Below are 17,679 nucleotides of genomic sequence, written 5' to 3'. Positions count from 1 at the left end.
GCTCTCCGCTCTCCGCTCCACGCTCGGACTCGCCGCCACCGCCACCGCGCGAGCCACGACGCGTGGCGCATGTGTCGACGCGCCGCGGAATTTACGAGGTTTATAAGCGTCCGTCAATGCTCGACGCTTGTTTACACGGTAATGATCCTCGTTAACGTTAATTAACCTCGTCGTTCAGTAACCTTTTCAGAGATATTGGCATACTTGTCTAGTCTTTTTTTTTTTTAAGTCTATTTTTAGTCTTTTTAGTCTATTTTTAGTCTTTTAATACTTAAAAATGTTTAATATTAAATCTGTTTTTTTTTTTAAATTAAACTATAATTTATGCCCGAAAATTATTCTACCATGTATGTTAATTTTAATCTTGGTTCAACTTATTATTTATCTTTTTTTAATTCTTAAAACTAGAAAAAGATGCGAGTTGAATCGAGATTAAAATTAATAAACTGCATTGAAATGGTAGAAATGGAATTAAAAAGAGATAAGATACAGTACAGTCCAGCAATAAAAATAAATTACAAAATTACAAAAATCAATATGACAAACAAATATGTAATAAATAAAAAAGAAATAATATAATTTCCTATATATTATTTTAATTCCGAGAGTCTGTAACTAGTAATTCTTATTAAAAAAGAAATCTCATTATATGACAGACATAATATTTATGCCTATCATAATTTAAATTGAACGTCAATTTAATAATAATAATGCTATAAAAAGCATCTTTAAAGATTATAAAAAATTTATTGTAAATAATATTTATGTCCCTCACAATCGAGTATTAAAATACTTTTTACTTTCTAGCTTTAAAAGATTATCCCTGAAAAGATTAATTTAATACCATAATCCTTGTAAGCATTATAATTAGTTAATTAAGACTATTAAGAGATTAAACTGGATTAAGTCAATTGCCAATGAATCGTTTGTACAATTTGAGATTTTCTATCTTTCAAAAAGAATCAGCATAAATACGCATTTACACAAAAATAAAAAAGAGAGCGGGAGAATCTGATAGCACATTTTTGTAATAATTAGCCTCTTTCCACAAAACTCAAGTTTCTCCTTTTCAATTTTACGCTTCAGTATCAGCCGGATTCGTTGCTAATTAATCAAAGACTAATCTCACATCGCTGCTCGTCGCCAATTAACGCGGCGACGGAATTCGCGACGCGCAAACCGAGCGAGCAATTTACGGGTTCAACTTGAAGGCGTCCTCGATTGGTCGTCAGACCAGTGCTACGCCCTACCGGCGGCATTTCGTGTCAGCCGGTGGCACACAGTGGCGCATGCATACTCCGAACTCCGATTTGAGGAATTGAGGCATTGAGGCTCGCCGCCGTGGATCACGGCTGATCACGGCTTCCGTCGCCGTCGAGTGTTCGTTCTCGTCTCGTGGCGTTCGCAGCGGAATCATAGGAAAAATGGCGACGGAGGATATTGACCGTGCTAAGGTAGGTACAAAAATTTCTTCGCTCGTGCATGCCGCTCCCCGACGCGACAGACGCGGTTTCGTTGAACGGCCAAGACTCGCATGTGTCTCGCGTCATCCTCCAATTCTGTGTCTCGTTCTGTCGACATGCATTCTTGTTTGATGAATTTCCGCCCAGGCAATGTTTAAAATGCTTTGCTATCTCGCGAAATGATCAATATATCCCTGCTCGTTGGCCGCGAATACTTCCTTTTTCTTCTTTCTGTTCCTTTTTCTTGTGGAACACTTTTTTACGTTGTTTGATATGTGTACGAGTACGATTGGATATTTAAATCATATCTATGAGTCATGTGTTGTCATAGCCAAGGGTGTTGGCTGTCAGGCATCATAACTGTACATTGAATTGAACATTCCTTCATGTATCTATTTCATCCATTTATGGATATAGCTTCCTCTCTTCTTTCTATTGCTTCTCTCTCTCTCTCTCTCTCTCTGTTGTGACCATTATAATACCAACATGTAATTTCTGTGATCAGATCGAGTGTATGCTACGTACGCTGAAATTGTCTGGTCACGTTGGATTTGACAGTCTACCTACTCAGTTGGTGAATAAATCAGTGCAAAATGGATTTGTATTCAACATTCTCTGCATTGGTACGAAGTGTTAACCTCATCTTAATGAGTTCTACTACATTAGGTGTTGAGTTAAATAGTTTGTAGCAAATACTAGTTTTAATTTATTTGGATAGGTGAAACTGGACTTGGAAAATCTACACTTATGGATTCCCTTTTTAACACAAGCTTTGAATCTAGTCCCAGTCCTCATAATCTACCATCCGTAAAACTTAAGGCACATACTTACGAATTGCAAGAGAGCAATGTCAGACTGAAACTGACGATCGTTGATACAGTTGGTTATGGTGATCAAATCAATAAAGAAGACAGCTTCAAAGCAGTCGTCGATTATATAGATTCGCAGTTTGAAGCTTATTTACAGGAAGAGTTAAAAATCAAACGTAATCTGGCAATCTATCATGACAGTCGCATCCATATTTGCCTATATTTTATATGTCCTACTGGCCATGGGTAAGTGTGTATATTAAACTAATTACATACAGCTTTGGCCATAAGTATAAAATACCTCCAAACATTGTTGTGAACGTTCTATATCTAAATATTCTAAATGAAAAAAAAATAAAAAACCATTTTACTAAAAGTATTATTTTTATAACAATATTAATATCTCATTAACCCTCTTTTGACTTATTATTACCAATACACTTGAAAGAATAAATTAAGGGTGCTTTATACTTATGGCCGAGGCTGTATTAGTGAATTATATAAAAGTTGCTTTAATTTTACAACATATATTCTTATACTTTCAGCTTAAAATCTATCGATCTAGTATGCATGAAAAAGCTGGATACCAAAGTTAACATCATTCCAATTATTGCTAAAGCAGATACAATATCAAAGACTGAGTTACAGAAATTTAAGGTGTGCGACAATTCCGTTGAAATTATTTTTATCTACTTATTTGTGTTATCTTATTTATTATAATATTTGTATAATATTTTTTATAATATTTGTATTTCAGAGTAAAATAATATCCGAGTTGCAAAACAATGGAATACATATTTATCAGTTTCCGATCGATGATGAAAACGTAGCAGATATAAACGCCACTATGAACACTCATGTACCTTTTGCTGTCGTCGGCAGTACCGATTTCGTTCGCGTCGGCAATAAAATGATGCGTTCTCGTCAATATCCATGGGGTACAGTTCAAGGTAAGGGTTATGAATTTTATTTGTTACGTTTATATTTGAAGAAGTGAGCTGAAACATTAAATATCTTTTATGTTATAGTCGAAAATGAATCTCACTGTGACTTTGTAAAACTACGTGAGATGTTAATAGGTACTAATATGGAAGATATGCGCGAAAAAACGCATTGTCGCCATTATGAACTTTACCGAAAAAAGAGATTAGAACAGGTATGTTTCATTGTTTTTGTCAGAAAAAACAAAAAGTTATCTTTTTCTTAAAACTTCTTATCGTGAACTTTCAGATGGGCTTTAGTGACGTTGATAGCGACAACAAACCTGTTAGTTTTCAACAAACTTGCGAAGCGAAGAGATCCATTCACTTGCAAGAATTGCAACAAAAAGAGGACGAGATGCGCCAAATGTTTGTCGCTCGAGTGAAAGAAAAAGAAGCCGAATTGAAAGAAGCAGAAAAAGAGGTAACCTTGTTTTAAATATAAGTGTATAAGCTCCAATTCACTGTGTTTATTATTACAGCTATTATTAGTACTAATATTTATTGTTTTTTTTATACATATAGCTACATAGTAAATTTGATAAGCTAAAGAAAGATCATACTGAGGAAAAAAAGAAATTAGAGGACAGTCGTAAGAAACTTGAGGACGATATATTGGAATTCAATAGACGAAAAGCGCAGTTTGCGCAGCAACCCCAACATCATACGCTGACATTAGGCAAAAGCAAAAAAAAGTAAAAAGTATTTCATCATGACGACATCTTTTTATACCATTTGAATATGACCATGCATTTTAACTGCATTATCTCCAGTAGTAGTATTATTCTTTAATTATGTATATGTATAATTGACATTATATTATTTTATTTTATTATAGAACATTTTTATATATATATAAATATCCCGTATATATTAAATATATACCAAAAATTTTTTTTAGAAATATACTCTAAGTCGCATATGTTTCGTATTATCTAGAAATACTCTAACAAAGATTAATGTTTTTAACATATATTTTTAAATTAATTTGTATAATGAATTTGATTTTATACGAAATATATGTTTAGTATACAAATTAAAATATAATATCCCTTTCCTATAATTATTAATTAAAAATAATTTTATAATAACAATGTCGAAATAAGACCTTAGCAAGCTCGAAATAAGAACAAAAAAAAATAGTACGGATAACTGGCGAAGAAAACAACATACTCTTAATATCTAACGAATACTTTTATATTGCGTATAATATCAAGCGAAACTATTTTCGTTTTTTTGGAATCGTAGTATTTGGGAAATAGTAAATTTTTTGTACTACGATTTCAAAAATTGTAGGAATTATAGTAGTTGAGTGGATGATAATCGCATTTGCAGGGTCTAAAAAATATGTAGTGATGCTAGTCATAAAATGTTTGAAAATATCTTACTGTCAGATATTTTATTGTTCAACAAAATATAACAACCGACATAATAGTTTTGAACTTAGTTGAATAGATTAAGATAAATGTTGTGTACGATATATCCCGCATATTAGACAAAATCTTAAAATTTGCGAAAGCCTAGTGCAGTTATGAACAAAGACTAAACATACATATATGCAATACAATGCTATCGTAATATTTTATTAATAGCCGAATGATTACGACGAAACAATATATAGACAATAATTTGTTTTAAAATACGTTTATCAATATTATACTGCTTCAGTATTCTAATATAAATGATAACCCAAATAAATTTATAACAGTTTAATATCATCAAAACATAGTTTCTTTTGTTTTACTCATTGCATGTTAGCGCAATATCAATAACGTAATCTATAATAAAAAGGCGCTTGACACGTTATATATATATAAATAACTTATTAGATATATAGATCATACAGTTTATACGCAAAATCCGTGGTATAAAGCAGGTACGATTAACTTAAATCACTTATCTGTTGATATGTCAGAGCGACGTATTATTTACAATACAGTTACATAATATGGCGAAAATTATTTTAATTAGGCAGGGCGGTTTTAAATTAAAAAATAACTCTCTTCGCAAAGTAATCGTATCTGCAGTAACGTAAGGTCCTGTATCCAGTAATAGCTCGCTAAACTTAAGCTTATTGCATTACAGTGCAAATCGCAATTTAACACTGATTCTATTTCGCAAAGGATGATGGAACGCCGTGAACGGATTATTTTCGTAAAAGACATCGATTTTCGTGAAGATACAACCACAGTCTTCCGACGCAACTGACATGCACGATAAACAGATCACGGATGACGGTTTAATTAGCTTCAACGAGCCGACATTACTCGTCGCGTGTTTCTTTGCTTTGGTATTCCTTTGCACACTGTGCTCTTGCACTTCTGTAAGCGGAATAATTGTATGGTTTAATTATCTCGGCAATATGCCAACCATATTATCTCCCTTAACTTACCATAGATATTTATATAAAAGTACAAAACATATGTGTGTAGATGTGTACATCGTGGCAATTATCATGAAGCATTTTACATATTAGGCGATACAAGTTATATTAGATATTAATCGAATGCTAATGTGTATATCTATGAATTTAAGGGTCGGCTGAAATGAAAAAATCACAAGACAACTGAAATAAAATTGTAAAAAATTGCTAACGTATATTTTAAGAAGATATAAACATATCATTTTTCAATAATATATGATTACGTAAATATTGGTAATACAACTTATACACAAAAAAAAATTCAATTATCGAGCCTGCTCGGCAAATTATACGTTATAAGCAATTCCTGCAATTCAGATGTGTGAGAAAATTATACAGAGAAAATTAAGCCGACCCTGTTGATTATTATAATATATAAGTGCCTGATCGTGTGCTCGCCGTAAAATGGCAGTGCACTGTAAGAATATATTGGTTTATAGGATATATAGCAATGACCAAAACGCAGTTGAGAGTTGAATATTAAAAACTACATTACAACATCAATAATAAAATGTAATGGTATTATCTAGTTCGACCATGAAATTTTTGTTAAAGCCGCTGTGATTGTTACATCAAAGGAAAACGGTGTATGTTAGCGTTGCAAAAGGAACTTCCTTAAAAGAAAAAAAAAGATTAATTGATCTTTTCTAAGGCATGACACGGACGATTCTCTACCTGAGATTTTAATTGCACTTTTATTCTTTTTATTGCACGTAGCTCATAAGGCGTAGTACGCTTGAGCTTAAGTGGATATTTATTCAAAAGTTCTTATTAGTATTTGCATTATTAGTATAATGATTATCGTGATTACACGATTTCGAAAATAAAGTTTGGTCATTGCGGTCTTAATGCTACCATTACCGAGTGCAGCGTACTTGCTGATCAAAGAACTTCCAGGTAGACGCTACAAAAGTTAGTGTCTTGAAGATTCGAGACGAAAGCACATAGTTGATTGATTTCTGACGCGATAATGCATAAAAATTCAAATAGTCAAAGTCTTCTGAATCGCAGACGCCGATTCTTAAGCAGTAATCACAGTACAGATTATCTCGGTTATAACTATCATATAGCTTAACAGTTCTATTTTAGCGCGTACAAATTAGCTGCATCGTAATTGGCTAAAATAGAACCATCAACCAGGAATCGCAACAGACCATAGTGTGATTACGGCTTTAGATACAGAATTCTGACTATTCGTTCTCCTTAAACGCTAATCTACGATGTGCCATTTGCTTCCTGTTTCTTGTTTTTACCTTTTGCCTTCTTCCTTCTTCGCCACTTTGATCGACAATCGTGTTTCTTGTCACGTGTTTCTTACCTCTTCCGAAGTTTGTCAACTTTTATCTCGGGCGACAGAAAAGGAAAAGGGAAAAAGGTAAAAAAAGTGGTAAAAAAAACTCTTGAGAAACAGGAAGCAAAGATCGCACTGTAGATTATAGTCTTAAAAATCGCGACGTGTGGTGCGTCTGCGAGGATGCTCTTTGACACTTGCATGCTCCTCAACCACCTGACATACGGACTTAGTAAAAATAGCGATCCCTGTGCTTCTCTATACCGTGATCAACATATTACGTGGTTACACGTAACAAGTTGTACGCGCAATTCGGGATGTACGAATAGGTACGAGAGTGATTAAGAGGTATCTTTGCGAACCGTATAGGCGGTGCGTGTACCGGTGATTTCTCGGCGTAGAGAGAACTCGTAAATAGCGTTATGAATATCGGGAATGTGCATAAGTGATCGCAAGACGCTTAAAGGCGGCTCCTGCGGTGCCTCTCTCTCTTCCCTCAAAATCGCCAACTCATCGAACGTAGTTGGAAAAGAAGGAATGTATCGTGCGTGAAAAATCGTGCGATGGATGCGTATTGCCGTCCTTACGGCAACCTGAACCGCCACGCGTCGTTTCACCGCGTCGCTTGATGCGTAACAGGCCGACGGGACGTCCTATCGACGTGCCCGGTGGGATGTGATAGCGGTACCGCTGATGTACCGGGATATATCAGTTCGCACGTGCGCCAAGCGTGCGTGCAGCTTTACGCCACGTGGGACCCGAGGGGCCCACGTCGCGTGATCGTGGGCGCATGATTAGGCACTACGTGCTTCTCAGGCTAGCGACCGACGTGAGAGGCTCGCCTCCGACGGCGGGCTGCGATACTTGGCGCGAATGTGCAAGAAGCTGTCGTGCTTGGTGCCGCGAGCGGGTGGCGGCGTACCCTCGCGGTTGAGGACCCTCACCTGACAGGGATCGTGCCTCGCCAGAAAATGCTCCAAAGTGTCCCATCCGCCGCCGACTCTCACCATCATGTGTCTCCCCTTGAGAAGCTGCGAACACGTCAGCGGCGCGGTCATTAGTGGCTGGCATGGTCACCACGACATGATAGGAATAATGGAGAAAAAGGAAGAGACCTCAAGTTTCGGGGAAAGGAGCTTTTGAATCTTATGGGACATGGCTTTGAGGAACAACTCAAAATATTGTATGAAAACAACTCGTCTTCACACAGAAAGAATGATTTTGGTACAGTATTTAAATTTAACTAAATTAAAAATTTGACTGAAAATAATTTTGTTAAACTATCAAAATAATGTAGGATGCTCAAACGTACTGAACAATGCTGCAAAAAGTTTTGACATTCTAGCAACAAGCTTGAGCGTTCTGTATGATTATTTTAACGATTTTAGCAAAACAATTCTTCCCATGTAGAATTTTTATAATAATTAATAATATTTAACACACATATTTTAATAGAAAAGTCCTAATAAACATTAGGGTTGTAATGTTCAAATTTTGAAAACTCATGACATAGTTTTAAAAAATACACTGAGAGAAAAGTTGTTCGGTAATTATACTAATATGTTACTCTAATTATCATGGTTATTATTACTATATTGTTAATAATAATAATACAGTGTTATCAACAAATATAGTTGGCACCGAAAATGACTACAATTAATAGTTATTATTATGTAAAAATGATTACCATTACTATAATAATTATCTATAATTTATAGTCTTTCTTTGGAATCACATCAAAACTTTTCTCCATGTATAATTAAATGAATATATACAATTGAAAGTATAATATGAAAGAAAGTAAAGTTATGCATATTCACTATCTTAATTACAATGTTCCAATTCAGAATTTAAAAAATACTTTACTCAACTCTACTGGAAAGTTACTAATTTGTGAAATATTTCTTTAACTTTTCTATTAACGCAACGATATAATATCGATTTTAGTTTTAACTTTGCAAGAGAAATATAAATTTTATATACTATATCTGAAGATAAATGTATTGTACTTACTCTGATAAAAACGTTACGTCCCGCGATATGGTAGCGGCCTTCGCCGACTTTGCGCACCTTCAGCTTGGAGCACTTATTCGACGGGCACTGGCAGAGTCTCTGGACGGCCTCGGTGGCTCTTCGCACCTGTAGACAGAGGCACGCGATGCTGGAGATACTGAGAGAGGTGCGTTCAAAACGAAAGGATATACCGGGGTATATATTTAGACGGACGTTTTTGTGCATCGGGCCGCCCGCCTTCGTTATTGTCGAACGAACGAAGAATGATCGACTGTCACGCGAGATAAATCGCTTCGACGTGTCGTCGCAGCGAGGAGCAAAGGGTCGAAGATACGCCACAGCGCGTAACTTCCGCCGCTAGACACGCAGGAATCCGACACGCGCGTGCAGATGCATGCGTGGAAAACATATACGAGAAAACGCCGATTCCCATCGTCCGTATACACCTTTCTTCCCTCTCGTACGATATAATGATTATAATGCAAGCGCAACGTCTGTAATAACACGTAGGACTAAGGTTTTCTCAACGACATGCGAAGGTACGACTAAAACAACGCGTGCGTAGAATACATCGGTGAAGCTACATTAACATTAATAGAAAGGATATAAATTATTTCATCTTCCGCGTATCCATTTCTTCATGCGACACGGAAGCGAGCAGCTTCCTCTGCACTGCACATTATTATTTTCATCTTTCAAAATCGGAGTTTCGTTCCCAGCAAAAAAAGTGCTTCTTCGATAATTCAAATTTTGTTGGAAACTATTAAATGAAATTAGAAGAGATAGTCTCGATAGTGTTGAATGTGGAGGACTTTTGTATCAGTGCAGAATGCATTCGAAACTTACCGAAGAATCTATTACTGGGATTGCATTGTAAGTGAAATTGGGGCATTCTGATACCTTGCGATCGAGTTCTGTTATCGGCCCAGTGTGTTCCGGTGGTTCGGCCGATGACGGTGATGGCGAGCTCGACGGCGACGGCACTTCGTCAGGGTCTTCGACGCTTCCGCGCGACCAGTCATCCTCGGTAGTGTCGCTAGGCACCCCGTCACTTCCAGTCGGCCCGTTGTCGCTAACGGACCTTCGCATTTCAGATTCATGTGCAGCACCGGTTACCGGGTCCAACCATCGTGTGCCCGTTGTGACTTCAGACGCCGAGCTAAAATTACATTGAGATTTACGTTGAGTTCTCCAACACTTTCGCAAAATATTATTACATGTCGAAAGGGTTAACGAGAGAAATTAACTTTCTTAAATTTAATCTACAATGTGCTTTTTACTATCTGTTTCTTGCTTTTTATTTTGCATCTTTTGCCTTTTTGTTTCTTATTCTGTTTCTTTATTTTCTGTCGTTCGAGAGAGAGAGAGAGATAAAAATTAACTAACTTCGAAAGAGACGAAAAATAGGTATGCGACAAAAAACACGATTATCGATAAAACCCAGAGTATGATAGTACTTAGAAAAATCTGTCCTTCTTATACTTCATTTATAGATTTCGTGGTTTATTTATAGATTGGTGGTCTAATTATAGAAAGTGATAAATATAGTCTCGTGGAACCCCTGTCTTTTATTACAATTTTCAATATATAGTTTATTCGCGTTGTTTGCATTCTAATTGATTTCAAAGTTCGATTAAAAAATTTCTAATCTTATTTAGAATTTTGAATAAAAATACCTGGGAAATAAAAAAATTTTCAGAGATTTATTGTACAAGATTTCATTCAAATACTTTGAAACAATCGCAAAGAGAGAAAAAGACAAGAAGCAGAAAGCAAGAGCACATTGTAGATTGGGCTTTATACATATATCTTTGTGATTTATCGAACTGTCCGAATAAAAACAATTATCTAAACAATTCAATAAAGCGAATAAAGCGAACGGTACCACCCAACTATCTACAGAATAACACAATGGCTCCGACACACACACAAGAAACTTTACGTATGCTATAAAATTCAACCACTCCTACAGAGTTGCGCGACTCGAGATTTCCTTCTCAATAACACCACGCAGAATTGCCCATTCAGTCAGTGACTGTTAACCCGATGGGGAAATCTTTCGTCGTAAACGAGCCGGAATATATCAGAGTTCTGGGCGCTGTTTTGAATGCGATGCGAGTAAGTGAAACAGAAATTATACGAACGAATAACTTATACATTCCGTAACGGTTAAGTTTCGGTTTCTTCTCGCAACATCATCGCTTATCGACCGTTACGTTGCAGGTAACGCATTGAGGAATATTGTGTGCAAGATAGGTTGCAAGATTAGGCAATCCGATAGTTCGTGAGACACATTCTCATGAGCGTAGTCAAGAGGGGCAGAGGAGATCGTATAGTTTTCCTAAATCTTAAAGAATAGAAATAATTTAAACCGCTTAAACGGATTATGCTTAATTCATAAAAAAATAATTTTAGAAAAGAGGAAAGAATTGAAGGTAAAAGTTAAAGGAAAATTTTCTGAGAATCTAAAACGGCTAGTGTTATGAATATACATTTTTCCAGTTCAAAGAAAATCAATTTACAATTTAAAAAAAAAGGAAAGTAGGTTAGTCAATTAAATATGTGTGATTTTGTGATTTACCAGCTAGTAATTAATTAAAAATAATAATGTAAAATAAAATAAGTCGAACAATCTATACTATTCTCCCTTCTCTCTCCCAGTTCAAAAATCTCTATTCTAATTTGGCTCCTCCCTAAACAAAATTCTAGCTACGCCTATGCACATTCTCATTTATCAAAATACTCCCTATTCATATCTTACTTTTATCAATGAATTTTTATTTATTTCTGAGATTCTATAGAGATAGTGTATGCAACGTAAAACTATATCGTTCGCTTATTTCAAAAATTACAACTAAAAAAATTAAGTTTTCCAGAAGAGGGAAAAACCATGTTTCAACTTGACAAAAAATTATTAACTAATCAAATAATATCAATAAAAAAATATATTCTTAATGTGATCAAATGTAATTTTGTAATTTTTATTTCACAATCTTTAAAAATCATTCTTTTTAAATAACAATTTTGACGACTTTTTTAAAATCATCTTTTTTGAATTATAGTATAGTGATTTTGATAATTTTTTATAAAGTTGAGTTATAATTGATTTTTGATGATTAATAGAGTAATATTTATTAAATCATTCATGATAATAACTTTTCACGTTATATTCAGAAAATCACGTTTTTTTAAGTTATATAATTTTTTAAGTAAGGGAGCGATACATTTGCATACATTTATTGATAAAAGTGAAGTGTGAATCGAGCCTTGAAAATTACGACTTATTTACCTGCTATGTTTGATCTTTTCCGGCGATGGTGTCCTGGGTGTTGCGGTCGGCGATGGTGACTGGAACTGCCAAGAGACGAGACTGCTATGTGATATACCGCTGTCAGACAAACAGTGAAGATCCCTTTCTTGTTCAGCTGCGATTTCCCTCTCGAGTTGCACAAGTCCAGGCGGTTCTAGAGAATATCTGGCCGCCAGTCTCGCTACTTCCAGCAGACACAGCACAACATTCCGTGGTTGGCCATGCAAAACTATAAAGAGATTGATCACACTAGAGATCCCCTACAACAGAGACTAGTCACGAGCGATTTTGTCAAAATCCTACGAGAGAGAAAGATAAAGGTACATCGAGACAAATTTCTGGTTGAAAATGAACATATCAGAAGATTCTGATCAGTTCAATTAGAATTCTGGTTATTTCAACTAGAATTATAATAAATTCAATCAGAGAGAGAGAGAGAGAGAGAGAGAGAGAGAGAGAGAGAGAGAGAGAGAATTCTGATTTGTTCATTTTCAATTAGAATTCCAACTAACGCAACAGTGTTTCCCTATATACTATCTCAATCTAATTTATCTCACTGTGTATAACCTTAATTAAGGTTACAAAGTGTAATAATATAAGTTAGAGTGAGATAATACATATCTGTCTTTCGCATCGGATTTTGACAAAATCGCTCGTGATCAGACTCTGTTATACGAACTTTTGATCACATTATATACGCTCATTATATATACAAATGACAAAATGTGTCATTTTACGGATTGGGATTCATTTATTATTTATTGTTTATCATGGCGAACTCGATTTTATTCAGGTCAATGCTATTTACGATACGCACAATAAGACATTTTTCTCAAGGCTTCCGTGGCGGCTTTCTGTCACGGTCGATTACATCGTTACATAATTTATGTAACCGCATTGTTTATTCCCGACAGTAATTAAACTTGATTAAGCGGGGAAAGTCATGCCGATCTTCGAAGAACTGCAGATTCGCTCCACTTTCCTCGGAATCGCGCGCGATCCACGCGGCAATCACTCTCGCTTCCCGTCACAATCAAACCGATTTGCATACTTCGTTTTATACCGGATCATAATTTATACGGCACACGTTCCTAGTGTTTCTACACGCGTGCCCGCCACGAGATTGTGCGAGTCAATTACAGTGTTTCCGCTAATCGCCGCTCATCAACTTAATCGAGTGCGCACTTAAATCCCATCTCGTTGAAAGTCGTCCGATAGAGCGAATGCATAACCCGCCCCTGCTTTAATTCGCATACATTAAAATTAATTGTGCCAAGCCTTACCGAGATCGTCGCTTTCGAAGAGAAGATTCTCGTGGACGCCCAGTCGCCGACAAAATTGTATGAAGTTCTCCATGTTGTCGCGGGAAAAGAAGCTGCGACGGGCTGCATTCTCCCAGCAGCGACCACGTATCACTGGTGCCGGCTACAACAACATTTCTCTATGTTTCTGCGAGCAAAACTTTCTTTTCTTCAAACTTTCATCATTATTGTTATGTCAAAACAAAAATATTCTCAATTACAAAATTCGCTTGGTGCATTGAAAAAATCTCAGTAATAATCAAGCCTAGATGATAATTGCTATACATAAAGCTTGATGAAATAGTTTCAATCCAATGTTTAGTCAATATATACAGAGAAAAAAGTCGTATCAGCAATTAGAAATTTGAGAAAAACTAATGCCTCAATTATGTATTATAAAGTTGTAATAAGAACGTATAGTTCATATAAATAAATTATATGAGAGAGAGAGAGAGAGAACTAAGAAAATATATAGTAATATTAATCATTTACTATACAAATGTGATTAATATTATCAAATTTTTTTCAGTAATAATATACGGCGTATTTTAATAACTAAATGTCATTGTATATAATACGCTAATTTTAGAAAAGAAATTATTATCAGCCGAGAATACATCATGTTAATGCAAAAATCTAAATTGAGATACAAGATGATTTCTAATAACTTACTCCCTTCGCCCGTCCAGCCTCAATCGCAGATCTTGCCTTTTCCTGGATAACTCTTGCTAGTCGACACACAATCACTCCATTATCAAGCACATCAAAGAAATTGTCACCCGTTATATGATCCACATCTGAAATTCGAAGATTACGAAATTAGCTTGGCCGTCGCGTCAGCGATAATTCGCACGCACACATGAATATCCCTCGGCATAAGCTGCAAGTATCTCTCAATGACATTCAAGTGGCTCAATAAAGTGATAGGTTGTAACAAAAAGAATAGCCCGCTGTTTACTGAGTATACTTATTCAGTCTCTAATACAAATTTAAAATTATTATATATCATGCCTAATCTTTCCTTACTTTTTTCTAAATAAATTCATTGTAATATTTTAAGATGCATATTAGCATCATTATTAAATTGATGATCAATGTATTATTTTCGGCTTCAGTTTATGTTTGTATTTTAAGTCCGACAAATCGAATTAGACTATATAGAACTGAAAATGTATTTAAAAAACTTACATAAGAATATTATGTATTAAGATCCGCTTTGACCGGATATAAGATTCTTTCTGTTTTATTTGTTATTTATTTATCGATCCATTTTCCACTTATTATTGTTTTATTATATTATTATTATTACATAATTATATTATTTATATAATTAACGAAAATTGAATAAATTTGAATAAATTTGCGGTGAAGTTTATAAAGTCCGAGTTACATCGATAGTTGAAAATCCGTATGCAACTTCGCGAAAGCAGCTATTCGACACGATCGATCGACAACGTGATTGTAGTAATCGCCCGTAAGTGTACCAGACACAACGGTGATTCGTCCATGTATCGAATGACGATCAGCGAGCCGGTTTGGTCGGTCGAAGAAGCCTGTTTGAAGAAGCAAATTTACTACGGCAGTGATCGTGCAGTAAATCATTTATCAGTAGCGCGCAACGACGCTCAAGGACGACGTTTTAATAGCAAGATCGCAAGATTGGCAACTGGAAAGACAATGAAATCGGTTTAGGTCGGAATGGCTGATTCATCGTCCCGCGAGATTTTTATTTTGATTCTCGTCTTGTGATTTTCTGAAAGAAAAAGGGCGGCGCTTTGAAAGCCGCACGTCAGGAATCGTCGATTTGTACGATGTAGTAGGTCGTGCGAGAAACAGTCAGGTCGCAATACTCTCACGATAGGTCGACTCATGCGTGACTATAAAATCGCTTTAGTTTCGATTGTTGCCGTAGGTACTAAAGTGCACAGATCAAGGACATACGTTTCACTTTTCCGGGTAATAAAACTTTCCAATATCGATTCCATCGAGAGGAAACCCCTCGCGAAATTTCCTGATAAATAAACTTGATGAATTGTAACTTTCTCTGAAAACGAGCCGATCAATCGTTTTGGTCCCTTGTTTGTCATTAGATTAGGCAAATTGTTAAAAATCTCTTCTGGGAAGGAGAACCTTCCACATTTCCATTCGCTTTGATCAACTTCAATGTGGAGGTTGATCACGCGCGTTAATCTGAGTCTTTCTCATTATTAGCTACCATTAATTATTGTCCCTATCACTTATATCTCTCGCACCCGTCATTTTGCAGAGATCCAAACAAGAACCCTTATTTGCCTTGACAAATTATATAATCTTCCCTGCAAGAAGGCGCTTCCATTCCTATTCTCCTCGTTCAACTTAACATCTATGTTAATTATATACGTTAATCCGAGTCTGCGCTTACCATTAGCTGTTATCTATTACTAGCCGCATATTATTTATTGCCATCTCTTTTCCGTATTCATTATCCCTTAGCAATTCATGCGCGAATACAGCCATACGGTAGATGATAGAGTAAACGCATCTGCACTCACCGTCGGCCGTTATCTATTACCGCCTCCTGTTCCGATCCGTTAGATCTCCCGTTTTAGGATACAAACGAACATAGTAGCGTACTGTGATCATTATCCGATTATATATTATCGTACCGAAGATATCGGAGCAATTGAATTTCACCGGATACGCAAGCAGGAGTAGGCAAGTATTTTTTTTCCTCGGAAAACTCCTTTGCGATTTTCACTTCGTCTCTTCGTATACGTGACTTATTTTTCTTATTCATCGAAGTTATCGAAGTGGAGCGTGTCGGCTGCAACTACATTGGAGAAACGACAAATTTGATAGCTGAAGATCTATAAAAGAATGTGATATTAAGAATGCGACTCTTAGATTACAGTGGTAACATCTTCGATATCAACGAAGTTGCAATATTTGAAATATTTAAATATAGAAATCCATGCTCCATTTAACCCCAGAATGGTATCGCTATTGAATGATATATCACTATCAGTATGTAAATTTTACGTACAAGAAAGTAGACCACTCTTAATTAGTGTAATTCAAGTTTTTCATACATTTTTCACTTTTAATGATAAAATAATCTAAACTTTTATATATAGAAACACATATAATCTAATTAACTTAAGAAGAAAGAAAGAATAAGTATGCTATTAAAATCAGGCTTGAAATTATATGGAGTACATAGTCCAATTGCGTGTCTCCAAAAAACTTAAATAAAATATACAATAACACAATAATAATACAAAACTATTCGAAAATTGAAATTATTTATCACTCTTTCTTATAATTCTGATCATCAGGGAGTATAAACTGATAACGGACAGAATTTTTAAAAGCTTGTCTTCGCTTATCTCAGTTTTTAACATGACAGATTGGACCTCTTAATGACTGAAGCTACACGGAACGAACGATTTTACTAAAGTGTCAAAAATTTAGGTAGATACATATCTGAACATAATTTTGTTATCAAAATAATTATATACGGTAGAAAATTCAAACATGTGCAATGAACAATACTGCAAAAATTTTTGACATTGTATAGTAATCAGTTTGAGCATCCTACGTAATTATTCTGATAGTACGACAAATTTATTTTCAGATCTGTATCCAGTTAAAATTTTAGATATTTCAGTAAAGTTCTTTCCACGTGTAGCTTAGTGTTCAATGATTTCACTTACTTGTACGTAAAATTTATGTATCGATAGCATTCTAGAGTTAAAGATGCTTGAATTAAACCCAAGTGTCTCAGTATCTTCTGCACATGTCGTTTCTCTCCCAGAATGGAGCGGTCGATCGATGAGTGAATCTAAGGAAAACTCGCAGGGTCGCGACACGATCCCGTAGACACCTATATACATAGATATAGAACGGGCACAATGGGAAATAGGAACTAGGTTGGGTCCTGGTGCAGCGATAGTACTTCGCAGATACGAATGGTAATGAGAATTCGCGAGCACGGGCTCGTGACTCGACCTGGTAACAACAATAGGGTTGGTACCGGGGACACGAAAAGAACGGGCTTTTAAACGGCGGGGTCCACGTGTGTGGCGCGGAATCACCGGCGTGCTCCGCATTA

At 35.7% G+C, this 17,679-nt stretch overlaps 2 protein-coding genes across 4 annotated transcripts in view; one reads left to right on the top strand and one right to left on the bottom strand.

The window, feature by feature from the left end:
- The first annotated feature begins 1,332 nt into the window (after positions 1 to 1,332).
- Positions 1,333 to 4,084, top strand: Septin2 (septin 2). Its single transcript, XM_018506621.1, has 8 exons — positions 1,333 to 1,454; positions 1,969 to 2,086; positions 2,182 to 2,518; positions 2,818 to 2,929; positions 3,030 to 3,222; positions 3,301 to 3,428; positions 3,503 to 3,676; positions 3,778 to 4,084. The coding sequence occupies exons 1-8, from the start codon at positions 1,425 to 1,427 to the stop codon at positions 3,949 to 3,951; spliced, it is 1,266 nt and encodes a 421-aa protein (XP_018362123.1). The 5' UTR covers positions 1,333 to 1,424; the 3' UTR covers positions 3,952 to 4,084.
- A 1,263-nt stretch (positions 4,085 to 5,347) lies between these two features.
- The window catches only part of LOC108760577 (growth arrest-specific protein 2), a 39,202-nt gene continuing 26,870 nt past the window's right edge, over positions 5,348 to 17,679 (bottom strand). For 2 of the 3 annotated variants that reach the window (XM_018506619.1, XM_018506618.1), the window contains exons 3-8: positions 14,262 to 14,386; positions 13,572 to 13,713; positions 12,268 to 12,517; positions 9,879 to 10,137; positions 8,979 to 9,104; positions 5,348 to 7,996 (exon numbers count right to left, since the gene is read on the bottom strand). In XM_018506619.1, the coding sequence (XP_018362121.1) occupies positions 7,778 to 7,996; positions 8,979 to 9,104; positions 9,879 to 10,137; positions 12,268 to 12,517; positions 13,572 to 13,713; positions 14,262 to 14,386 (1,121 nt within the window). In that variant the 3' untranslated portion in view covers positions 5,348 to 7,777. The remainder of the gene's footprint in view (positions 7,997 to 8,978; positions 9,105 to 9,878; positions 10,138 to 12,267; positions 12,518 to 13,571; positions 13,714 to 14,261; positions 14,387 to 17,679) is intronic. The other variant, XM_018506620.1, reaches the window with a different exon arrangement.

Source organism: Trachymyrmex cornetzi, unplaced genomic scaffold, assembly GCF_001594075.2.
Source record: "Trachymyrmex cornetzi isolate Tcor2-1 unplaced genomic scaffold, Tcor1.1 scaffold227, whole genome shotgun sequence".
NCBI classification, from domain to species: Eukaryota; Metazoa; Arthropoda; class Insecta; order Hymenoptera; family Formicidae; genus Trachymyrmex; species Trachymyrmex cornetzi.
The sequence above is the reverse complement of the archived record's forward strand: the minus strand, read 5'-3'. Positions and strand labels throughout refer to the sequence as shown.